This window comes from Maniola hyperantus, chromosome 18 (genome assembly GCF_902806685.2).
Source record: "Maniola hyperantus chromosome 18, iAphHyp1.2, whole genome shotgun sequence".
NCBI lineage: Eukaryota > Metazoa > Arthropoda > Insecta > Lepidoptera > Nymphalidae > Maniola > Maniola hyperantus.
The window spans coordinates 6900506-6913250 of NC_048553.1; the positions used below are offsets into that span (position 1 = coordinate 6900506).

Consider the following 12745-nt stretch of genomic DNA (forward strand, 5'->3'; position numbering starts at 1 on the left):
TCTTGTCAGGCATCTAGAATGTGATAGTTTCAATACAAACTCAAATAAACTATATCTGCGGCGCCGCCACGTCGCTCAAGTGCGCTTTGAGTAAATTCCTAAAAGGCCAGCAACGCATCGGCGGCTCCTCTGGTGCTGCAAATGTTCATGGGCGGCGGTAATCACTTAACATCAGATGACCCGCCTGCTCGTTCGCTCGCTATATCTATTTAAAAAAAACAAAAAAAAACACTCATACATACATACAGTACCAACTCATATAAACCATAGTCCGCGACAGGATGAGGTAGCAATCGTGGTATGAGGCGAAGCGACGCCCGCACACCCGCATGTCATCCGCACTCGCCCGCACCGGGTCAGTGCGGGGGCTGTGCGGGCGTACGGGGCGTTCCCTCCCCGATTGCCATCTCGACCTGTCAGTTACTATATACAGTACGCGGCCGAAAGTAATCGACCATTAGAAGGCGATAGCAGATTTGTAGAGCGCTGTCCCTGTCGTTGAGACCGACAAAACGTCATATAGGTATGAGCTTGGACGATTTAACCTACGTCCAAGGGTATGAGTGACACAGACAACGCTCTACAAAGCCGAAATGTCATTCTAAAGGCCGATGTACATTACTTTCGTGTATGCAATCGCGTCCGGACCCGCGATTTGTACGTGAACATGCACATAGTATTGTCAAATAATATATTAGTTCAACTACAGATTATTTCAAACATTTTGTCCTAACAGGAAATAGTAGCGAACGTGTCAAGCGCAGTGCCACGATTCACGGCAGGCGGTCTGATACCAGGGCACACGTACGCTGCAGCCGTCTTAGCGTACAACGCTAAGGGAAGAGGAGATCCGTACCCTATGAGGGCAAGCACGTTGCGACCGCCCGAAAAACACCACGTTCATGATAAGAGTCTAGGTAAATATTAATAGGTACATCCAACAATTCCTCGGAAAATAAGAAGTGGAAACCTAATTAGTGAAAAGTATAAAACATAAGCTGTGATAATAGCCTAGTGGTTAGGACGTCCGCCTTCTTATCGGAGGTCGGGGGTTCGATCCCGAGCACGCACCTCTAACTTTTCGGAGCTATGTGCGTTTTGAGTAATTAAATACCACTTGCTTTAACGGTGAAGGAATACATAGTGAGGAAACCTGCATACCTGAGAGTTCTCCATAATGTTCTCAAAGATGCGAGAAATCTACCAATCCGCACATGGCCAGCGTGGTAGACTATGGCCAAAACCCTTTCAGACCCATTCGGGGGATTTCTAGTCATGCGATTTTTCATTGTTATATCTCTCCCATAAAAATAACATTAATGAATATAAAATTATCTGACAATCTGTGGTATATTTTTTTTATTTTTTTATTTATTAGACAACTTAAAACTGACTATACTGACTAAAAACTGATATATACAAAACATCACATCATTTAATTACTACAGTCCAAGATACTAGGTATTGTCCGAGCCAATAAATATTTGCATTTCCTTTCCCAGATATACCAAAAACTGCCTTCCAAATGTCTGGAGCGATGTCGGCCGCGGTAGGCGGCGGCGGAGTCTTCATGGTGGTGCTAGTCCTCTTCATGATAGCTGTGCGTCAAAGGTGTACCAAACGCAAGCTTCGTTCAGGAGCTCCCTCCTCGCAGCCAGCATCACCAGACAAGCTGCGAGAGAAAGACGATAGTGAAAGTGATGATCGGAATCCGGATATAATTCCATCGGATACAGATCATTTGCAGGTATTATTTTTTTCATTTTCCCTATTCTATACGGTCATTGATCTAAATAATTAGTATAGTCCGCAATAGGTCAAGATGGCGATCGAGGTATGAAGCGGGGGGACGCCCCGCACACCCACGTTCGCCCTCACCAGGTTAAGGCGTTCCCTTACCGATTGCCATCTCGACCTGTTGCGAACTATACCTATAGAAGGAATGTTTTAAACATAAACCTTGTTCTATGAAGCTGTCAAAATTAGTATGACCCTGGACATAAAGAACAAGTTGTAGTTTGCAAAAAAAATTGTTCGCAATGATTTGTGGTTATACTATAGAGCATATTATTCACGGTACTAAAGCAAACCACTCAATCGACATGTACGCCAATTATTTGCATCGAGGCGTGTGCTTGAACAAGCGTTCGACGCAAAAATTAAATTGTATGCATTGTAAAACCGATAGCTCAAGGTCGAAATTCCACGAACATGTAGATACGAAGCAATTTGATTCCTTGTGTCTAATTCGAACCGGGTTATGAAACGCCCTTTCGGCATCAGTTTTCCGCTCCGCTTTTAATATAGGTGTCTAAGTCAAGAGGAATAGGCATATTCTAAGCAAGCGCGTTCCATCTTAGGCTGCAACATCACTTGCCAGCAGGTCTGATTGCAGCCAAGCGCTAATCTCTATAAATTAAAAAAAAAGATTGGTGCGGACGCTATGTTGAGATGGAGATGCGAATAGGATATTAAATTGGGAGTAATGTATAATTTGTTTACGTACATACAAGTGCGTTCCCGTGTATGAAAGTTAAACAAAATGACAAAATGAACCCACCACCATAGGTTAGCAATTATTTCTGTCTTCCGTATGCTCGTTTGTAAGAACCCTATATTGTAATAAGATGGAATATCAAAAGACCCAAGCAAAATACTTTCTAAATTATTTTTCAAGTATGTTCTATCTTAAATGGAATATAAATAGGTAGTACTCGAAATGATTCTTGAGATATAATATTTTAAGATAATATTTTCGCTTCATCATTTCACGCCTTTCACTCCTCTATAAAGTACTACATTGATTGATCTAACACTCTCTTTGTCCAAAGTAATAGTAGACTAAAATTTATTATCAAGTTTTCTTGGCAAATTTTCAGATAGGTAAATTGATTTCGTACCTAGTTACATAGTTTTTGCCTATTCTAATATTATTATAATACCTGAGCACGACCGAATTTTACTTGGCATCTTTAGATTTGATTGTTAGGTGATTGGTAGTATCCCTGAATTTACTCAGGGATGACAACTATCTAGAATAAAAATATAACAAGCGTGTACGGACTCATTCCAGCGTGTTTACTCGATCGGGTTAGTCAGTAGCTTGCTTTTTCTACACTGGAATCCATATTGGATTCAAAAGGATTGGAAATGCATGCATGCATGCTCGTATACGAGCTTATAAGCGCGTCAATGCTCGTACGAGATGTCCGTGTGACAAAAAGCGCACGCACGTATCTATACGCGCGTATAAAAATGAACTTATACGCGCAAAAAATACGCTAATCTGAAATCGCTGTTACCTTTGCACACAACGTATTTTTACGCACACAGTGAGTCATGCGAATCTTATTAACCTATTGACTATTGGTTTTTAGGGTTCCGTAGCCGAATGGCAAAAAACGGAACCCTTATAGATTCGTCATATCTGTCTGTCTGTCTGTCTGTCTGTCTATCTGTCTGTGCGTCCGTATGTCACAGCCACTTTTTTTTTAAGTCTTAAAGTCAACCAATCTTTGTTAGCCCTAGCACAGATTCTAAATTCAAATTCACGGTCTATTTGGGCTGCAAATTACAAACACAAGTCTCAAATTTTTATCATGTGCTTTTGTAGACTACAAAGTGTCGAGTAAATTTATGTTCATTTTTCATTGAGTCTATAACTAAATAAAATAAATAGAAAATAAACTTAATACAGGCACAGTCTATTTACTCCTATCTTTGTTTACCTAATGTAGTTTCTACGAAAATAATTTAATTGGGTACTATTGATTTTTGTATGTTTAGCAGGTGGACTATTTTCGACAGCAGCAGGTGTCAACGATATCGCCGCCGAATAACAGGGCGCCGCGGGGCAGCATCGCCGGAGTCCGGGGCAGTATACCCGGCTACTGCCCGCTCAGGACTGCGCCGCCGCCCTCCCATCCTCCCATACACGACAATCCTGTAAGCGTATAAAATATAGCTTAAGAAGAATTCACCTCGAGTGCTCTCAAGCAAGCTGCATACAAATGTGGTTTGCTTCTCATATTTTGAATATCATCAATCAATCAAACTCAATGTAATTAAAGTGTTGCCACAGGAATAAAATAACTTAATTCACGCGGACAAAGCGGGCATCAGCTAGTATTAAATAATGGTTGGATAGTATATACCTACATATAATATGCAGATTTATTACTTTCGCTTTAACATAGACATATGGATTTATGTTATATCTTAATGACTTAAAAAATATACTATTGTTAAGGTTCAATGAAAATATTTGGTTTAAAATAATTTATTTGAGATAAAAATGCATTTCTGGATTAATAAACCCAATAAAATTATTATAATGAAAAAATACCTGCAAATGTTGCGCTAGAGAATTAATGACCATAATAATTTCAGTAATAACAGTCACATTATTTCTCTCTGCAAAGTTTCTTAATCCGGACGTAGCACGAATGGGGACTTAAGTCAAATTTTAGCAAAATATTTGGCTTCCATAGTCGGATCTTATGCAAATTGTGTTATGGTAATGACTACACACGAATTACTAGCTTACGTTCGGAGTTTATCTGGATATCACATAATAAAGAATTAGATAAAACATAAAGGCAAATAGTAGGTAGATGTTGGTATGTAACATATATTATGATGTATTATTATTCATTTTTCCCTAATACAACCTATATTAGTATAAATGTGAAAGTGTGTCTGTCTGTTTTATCTGTTTAAAACCTTTATACGGTGGTGATGTTGTCTGTTGATCTACTGCTGATGGTGGAGTTTTATATCCGTTTAGGTCGTATGAAACATTTCTATCTGTATATGTTCAGTGTACTTACTATTTTGGTTCCGTACCCGAAGGATGCCTTACGGGACCCTATTACTAAGACTCCGCTGTCCGTCCGTCCGCCCGTCTATCTGTCAGCTGGCTATATCTCGTAAACCGTAATAGGTAGAGAGCTTAAATTTTCAAAGAATGTGTATTAATATTGCCGCTATAAGAACAAATAATAAAACTTCCAAAATACGCGCCATGTAAATTTAAAATTATTTTACGATGGTACGGAACCCTTCATGTGTGGGTCCTATTCGCACTCGACCGATTTTTTTATTTGGATGTGTTATGTTAATTTGGACATGTTGTGCTGTATATAGACATCAACGCCGGGGATACCACCGCCAGCGGGGTTTGCGGGTGGCGCCTGTACACTACCTCGCAACGCGGGTGCCGCGAATGATCGCTGCATCCCGCTTCAGCACCTCCGCACGCTGCCCCGTGCGCACCCCCACGCGCATCCTCAAGCGCACCCACACGGACACTCGCACCCGCACCCACACCCACCGCGTGACACCCCCCTCTGACAGACTACGCAGCTATAGGGCCTGTAAATAACGCTCAAGTAACTCTAAGGTAAACGTTTCGGTGATTTTCGTCACGTGATTATGTGCAGTTTTAGGTGTTGTGTTGCTGGTTCATCGATTACATCCATGTGACAATTTAAAATGGTCTCAATAGAGAAGTTTCTTCTGAGAATTTTGTTTGTAATATATTATGAGTAATTTAACATCACTTAATTTTTAAGTAAGTTTAAGTTTCTCACTAAATATTAAGTATTTCTGTCATAGTACCTACTACCTACTATCATTATTATATGTATAGCCTATCATATCATTTGTTAAAAATTTCACGGCTTTAATTATTTGGTGTCAAGCATAAAATTTACAACCCATCGTACGACATAACTAAGAGGGTACACGGCAAAATTTAATTTGCAAAAACGATCACTGCCACACAGACTTCATAGTAAATGAAATTTATTGATAAATGGAAAAACGATATTTAAGAGTATCATTAAATTCATGTTATCTGGAATTTACTGAGCTAATAGTGGTAGTAATGTTTGCTCCGTAAATGCGCGATTACCATTGGCTGCTCGAACGTATAAACTTAAGTATTATATCAATGGAACTTCTAAGTTATGTCGTATTGTATAGTTAAGTATATTAAAGAAATGCGCTGCTCATGTTAAAGCAATGAATTGTAGCAATCAGTTACAATATTATGAATAATTACGTTATAATTAATCGAAATTGTCTAATCTTTATAATGACCATTCTCAAATTATTTCACTATCACAATTTATTTATCTTCGTTAGGTCGATAGGCTTGCGCTTGATGTCATCAATCATCATCATGCCATAAGGAAAACAATGATGAGGTCTAAGTTGGAGCACGCTTGCCTAGAAAATGTCTATTCACTCTTGGCTTAAAGGTATGTGGCAGGAAACACGGATGCAAGAAGGTCGTTGCAAAACTTAGCAGTTCGTAGTTGCTTTTTTGTTAAGCAAAATATAATCGCAATGTAATTCTCAGAGAACGTTAACAATGTCTGAAATTGCCGAGACTGTTTTACCTAATTTTAATTACCTAAATAGTTAGGATGAACGAAATATAGGAGATTGTTACGGTTTGTTTGTAAATTAATTGTAAATATTATCGATATCCCCGAATAATCTAGATTTATATGAATTTATCATACGTAATAAATAATAATAGGTATATACATAGGTGACAAAAAACTTGCTTTGTTTTTTAAACGGTTTTTGTATTTTGATTGAAAGCTTTATTTACAAATTAATTTACAATGGTTGTGAAACTTGTAAAATTTCATGTAAGATCTATCTTTATATTATAATCAACTGGATACATTTTTATTACAATTGTAACTAGTGTATTATCAAAATTAAATTTAATAATTATACTATCCGACAACAGTTTTTAAACTTATAACATACTCGTATGTTATATGGAAAAAAGAATATTGATGGATTCAGATTACGTTTAAAACTTTTTCTAATCCACATTTTGTACAGAAGAGGAAATTAATGTAATCATGATCACAAAAAATATTGTGATAATACGTTAAAGTTATTATTATAAGTACATTAACAGTAAAATGCATTTATGTTTATTTCTAGTCTAATATTTTCGAAGCCAATTTCCTTAGAAGGTTGTATAAAACAAATCCTAAAGAATAAACTAATTGGGAATATAGTCATTTCAAAAATGTCATTAATATTATTTACTCGTACATTCCATGTAAATACTTGAACTGAAAACAAATCTATAACATTGACTGGTTATGGTAAACTAGATGAGATGGTCACCTAGCTACGAGTTGAATTTTCTGGCCCGGTTTGCTGTAGGTCTTATTTACTATACACAGGTGAAGTGTAAAAGTTTACATAGAGCTCTCAGGTCAAGTATAGTGATTTTGTCATTTTAAAGACACGTTGATATTAAAAAGACATATTTTTTTTAATTTCAATCTATCTGTTAATGATAAATTATTATTTACTAGATGAGGCCCGCAACTTCGTCCGCGTGGATTTAGGTTTACAAAAACCCCATGGGAACTCTTGGATTTTTCGGGAAAATAAGTAGCCTATGGCCTTCCCTGGTACGCAAGCTATCTCTGTACCAAATTTCGTCATATTCGGTTGAATGGATGGGCCGTGAAAGGCTAGCAGACAGACAGACAGACAGACGGACGCACAGATAGACAGACAGACACACTTTCACATTTATAATATTAAGTATGGAAGTATGGATTGTTAAACATAAATTTGATGTTGAGGCAAAATAAAATAATATTAGTTTATTAGATCAATTTGTCCGTTTTGAAAGACTTGTATATATGCGACATTAATAGTGTAAATGTTTTGTATTATACAATTTTATATAATTTTGTGTGTTCAAATATTAGGACACGTGATTAATTTAAGGCCTTCGCTTTATAAGCATTAAATTTATTAATTTTGAAAAGCAATTTTTTAACAAACAGTTTTTTTAAACAATTCTCTTATGGTTTTAATAACTTTTTACATTAAACAGTATATAATAGTTATTATAATAAAAATGTGTTAAGGCGCCAATATACATTGATTTTTAATAGAGACACTTTTAGATTCATAGACCTTAAAAACTAACAGCTAATAGGCTTACGTCAAATTAATATTCAATCATACCTGGAATCTGTTGATATGCTACTTAGCACGTTGCTATTTGTCAAATACTGTAAGGTCTTGTTTAACAATTAATAATATTATCAATGCGGCTAAGTAGGTAATTTATCAACAGATTACGGGTAGCTGGGATAGATTGATTAATAATATTTTAATAATTTCGGCCGCTAGGCTCTCAAATAAAATTTAATTCACTTTATACGCCGTAGACAATCTTTGAAAACCTTGCGAGATGTAGTCCGCGACAGTTCGAAATGGCAATCGGGGAGTTAACGCCCCGCACACCCACACAGCCTCCAAGCGGTGCGGGCGAGCGTGGGAACATGCAGTGTGTGGGGCGTCCCCCCACCTCATGCCCCTATTGCCATCTCGACTCTCGACATCTCGATTGTTCTTTAGTTTAATGGTACAAGCATCTTTTGCATTTAAAACTACATGTTCGTGATTATTGTCTAGTATCAATGTCAATAATGTCATTTTAGTACAGAGAACTGTGTTTGACTACGTTTCTTTGTAAATATAGACTACTGTATCTATTTTTATATTATTTTCTTTGCCTTGAGATATTTGCGAAGATGCTGAGTCAAATTGGAACATTTTTATTTAGTGTTGATTCAGACCCGTACATATAACAACCTTTTGTACAAGTTAGCACTTAATAAGCTACAAGTATGATGCTACGATATTTAGTCCTATACTATGATGCCCGTGACTTCGTCCGCGTGGAGTTGGGTTTTGTAAAAATCCCGTGGGAACTCTTTGATTTTCCGGGATAAAGTAGTAGCCTATGTCACTCTCTAGGTCTTTATCTATACCCATGCAAAATTCACGTCAATCCGTTGCACCGTTGCGACGTGATTGAAGGACAAACAAACAAACACACTTTCGCATTTATAATAATGGTACTGATTATACTTCCCATAAAGGAGTTCACTAAGTGTGTTGGCGTCGTTATATAAAAATTGTACTATTTATTATATTTTTTCAAATCCATACAGTCATCGAAAACCTTTGTAGAAACTGTATTTTGTTTTGTTTCATAGTAACATTTCGGGCAATAATTTTAACACAGATATTAAAAATATCTATTTATGTACCTAATAAAATTATTATGTTAATAGCTAATTGTTTTGTTAGTTATGTCTAATGAATATCACTTTTATAGAGAATTTAATTATGTTTGTTAAAAGTTAATGAAATGTAAATAGTTTGAACGAAGACTTTCTAACTGTCGGGATGTCGGTTTTCAATAAAATATTGAGAAACGAAAATAAAGGAAAAATATTCTAAAACGTTTTTTGGTGTTTAATTTTTATTTTAACATACAAAAGAGCTTGTGATTTAATCTTCTTGCTCGCAAAATAAGATACTTAAAATTCTCCTAAATTCGCGAGCGGCAAAGAAAGAAAAGTCACAAAACTCTTTTAATTTAGACTGTGAAAACGTGAATAAAATAGCTATATAATAATAATAAATAATCAGCGACGTGCATAAGGTTAGTAACCAGGATAATCCATAGTTATAGGAAGGAAATTATTCACCTACTGGCTACTGACAGATCTTAATCAAAAACAAGCATTGAACTATACTTATTATAAGTTAAGTGAAGGTAAGCAGTGATGTTATGCCTTTGAGACCTAAATTGCAATAGATGTGTTTTTAGTTTCGTGAAATTATTCTACCACAGCGTGGTAGACTATGGCCAAAACCATTCTCTCTCAGAGTGAGAATGGAGATCCGTGCTATGTAGTAAGCCGGCGATGGGTTGCTCATGATGATGATGATGATGATTCTATTATACCTAAATAGAATAAACAAAGATTTCTCATTTGAGATCGACCCCATTTTCTTTGCTCGAAGACCCCATTTTCTTTCCTTGAAAAATGCCGAATTGGTCCCGACTTTCTATTTTTTCTTTCTCAGTAAGTATGTAAATTTTAGAAAAACTGATCTTAGAATGAAAATCCGCTTACTTTTTGCTCGTTCTTTACAAATATCACAAGCCACAGGCCAAAAGTAAGCCCGGATAACCGTTTTTTGTTCCATTCCTCTACCTAAGCCCGGGTAATCCGGTGGAACGTATTCGGTGGGATTTTTTTCAATATGCCTTTCAGGTGCGGATTGCATGCGGTTTTTTGGCTCGTAGAGAGAGATATCGAATAATGAATGGATTTTGGTTATCTTGTTTCAGATAGACGGATAGAGCGTACAAAAAAGAGTCGGGACCACTAGTTGATAAAACAGTAGGTACAGGAACATTATATCGGTACCGGGTACGGGAATTACAAAAAAATAAGTATATCTACACTATTTTTTACAATAGTTTGACTAGTCGATTCGTTTTGATTTTGTGAATAGGATTTGTGTTTGAATAATAATTTATGTAAAATCTCCCAAGAAAATCTCCTTGATTTCTCTTTATTCAAATTTTTGAATGGAATTCAAAATTTCCAACAAATCCGGCTTTACTTATTCCTTGTTCATATTATAAAGGGAACTGTACAAAATTTCAGTTTTCTAGGTCCAAAGGTTCGGGATGGACTTTAGTCAGTCAGTGAGTCAGGCCTTTTATTTTTATGTGTACTAATAATAATAATAATAATAAATATATTTATTTAAGAAAACATAATATTTACAGGTTATAACAAATTCAGGTATAATCATAAACTCGAAGCTTGAGTTTTTCCGTATACCTACCAAAGCCGTCAACATTAGGTATCTACACGTAACACATTTATCTAATTAAAAGCTAAATAACAATTACTATAAACTAACAACATTGAACCAAATGTAGGATATTTTAACACTTATATTTAGTAGTATTGATTGTACCGTGATCATACAAACACATATACTTACATATAAGCTTATCGTTAAGGAGTAATTTGTTCCAGGCAACCAAGAAGATGAAAGAAGAACAGAAATATGGGTAAGGATGTGGACTGTAGGTAAGTACCTATTAGGGTCAGCAAAAACTCATATTTTTATCATACCATCGGGCATGGGTTTAATAAAAACTGGCATACCCCTTCCAGGTTCGGCCGATCTCATCATAGTCTGCATCATCACGTCTTATCACCAGGTGAGATTGCAGTTAAGAGCTAACTTGTATCTGAATAAAATAAAATGTAACTTTACGGTACCTACTAAATAATACTTAGTTTGTTACACTCGAAATATAATTTTGATAAAAACTAACGTTTCATAGCTTTCGTCGAGTTGGGGGTAGACTAGCGTAAGTCAAACTTTTTCAAATTTTCATATAATATTACGACTTGTAAAAGTAATAGTTTTTTTATATATGTAGGCGTGTCAATGTTATAATAGGTTTTACTGTCATAGATTCCGTGAAAAGAAACGTTGCATGAAGGAAGCTTTACTCTGTGAAAAGAAGCCATCTTGGATTAGCCGGCAGAGTTGGATTTTGACAGACACGCGTAGGTTGTCAGATTCAGAATTCACTCTAGCCTTTTTATTAGAATTCAGATTAGCTTAGGTAATTCGAGATAGGTAGCTTTTAGCGTGAATAATAATGATCGTGATATTTAATTCTGTGATTGTGATAATGTAGAATGTTTGTGTTAAATCGTAACCTTAAAGTAATTCTAACCTTTAATGCTATCCGGTGACTTTGTCTGCAAAGCACTATTAATAATGTTCGCGTAGTTGTTAGACGAATATGGAATATTAATTATATTGGTGAATATTAGAGTAATTCGTGAGTTAACGGTTGGCTCAGTGGATAGATTATTATAATGACATCCGTTAAGGTTATTTCTGCAAACGCTAGTAATTTAGAGTGTAATTGGAGATATACCGGCAGTTGAGATAATAATTAGTTTAAAGTGATAGTTTAGTGTGATAGTAATTTGCAGTTAACTTTGATAGTACCCGCTTTAGAAACGTATAACCCGTTTGGTTAAGAATCATTGATGACTCTTGTGTAGGGTAGACACTACCCTACACAAGAGGTAGGGTAATCGGACAATGAGTTTCCCATTAGATCGAATAGCTTGCATTCTGGTGGTTTCGAGGAAACCGGGCACGAGCTGGCGATCCCTTGAGTGGGATTCGCGTAGGTAGGTATAGTGTGGCGATTGCATGCCTGGATGAATAGTGTTCGAGGCGCCGTAGCGCACGATGCTATGGCATTCGGTATGTAGACGCGCATAGAGTGGATAAGGTAGAGCTATTGTGATATTGCGAGTTAGTAAAGAGGAGTCAATAATATGATCTGGTTTAGATAGTGAGTGTCAATGCAATGATTATTTTAAGAGTGTTCATGAAGTTGAGATTGATGATTGAGCTAGTCGCCACGCGAGTTTCTTGCTGGCTCTTCTCGCGGTAGGCTGTAGCATTCCGAACCAGTGGTAGATTGTCTTTAGATGATCAGATAAAGAAATGGCTAGTGATTTGATTCAGAGGTTGCAATAGCAATTGTGCCCTAATCACATGATGCGATGATGCTATGATGATGCTGATGATGATGATGATGTTGAGATTAGGTTAGAGTGAGGTGAGGGGTCGCTGTGAGGGGTGGTTGGAGGCGACCTAGGTAGGGTTAGGTTAGGTTTACCTCGTTACCTTGCGTTGATAGTTTCCCTGTGCTATACGTGAGAGTTTCCATGATAATAATTGAGGATAGTCCATGTAATTTGATAACACAAGAATATCGTTAGTTCACATATGCGGCCTGGTTCATTTTAAGAAAGTAAATCCCGACTCATCC

The 12745-nt window shown here is 36.5% G+C and overlaps 1 protein-coding gene across 1 annotated transcript in view; it reads left to right on the forward strand.

Annotated features, from left to right (window-relative positions):
• Nucleotides 1-9312, forward strand: part of side-VII (sidestep VII) — a 321489-nt gene extending 312177 nt beyond the window's left edge. The window contains exons 14-17 of the mRNA XM_034977882.2: nt 737-917; nt 1503-1747; nt 3787-3945; nt 5146-9312. Of these exons, the coding sequence (XP_034833773.1) occupies nt 737-917; nt 1503-1747; nt 3787-3945; nt 5146-5352 (792 nt within the window). The 3' untranslated portion in view covers nt 5353-9312. The remainder of the gene's footprint in view (nt 1-736; nt 918-1502; nt 1748-3786; nt 3946-5145) is intronic.
• The last annotated feature ends 3433 nt before the right edge of the window (nt 9313-12745 follow it).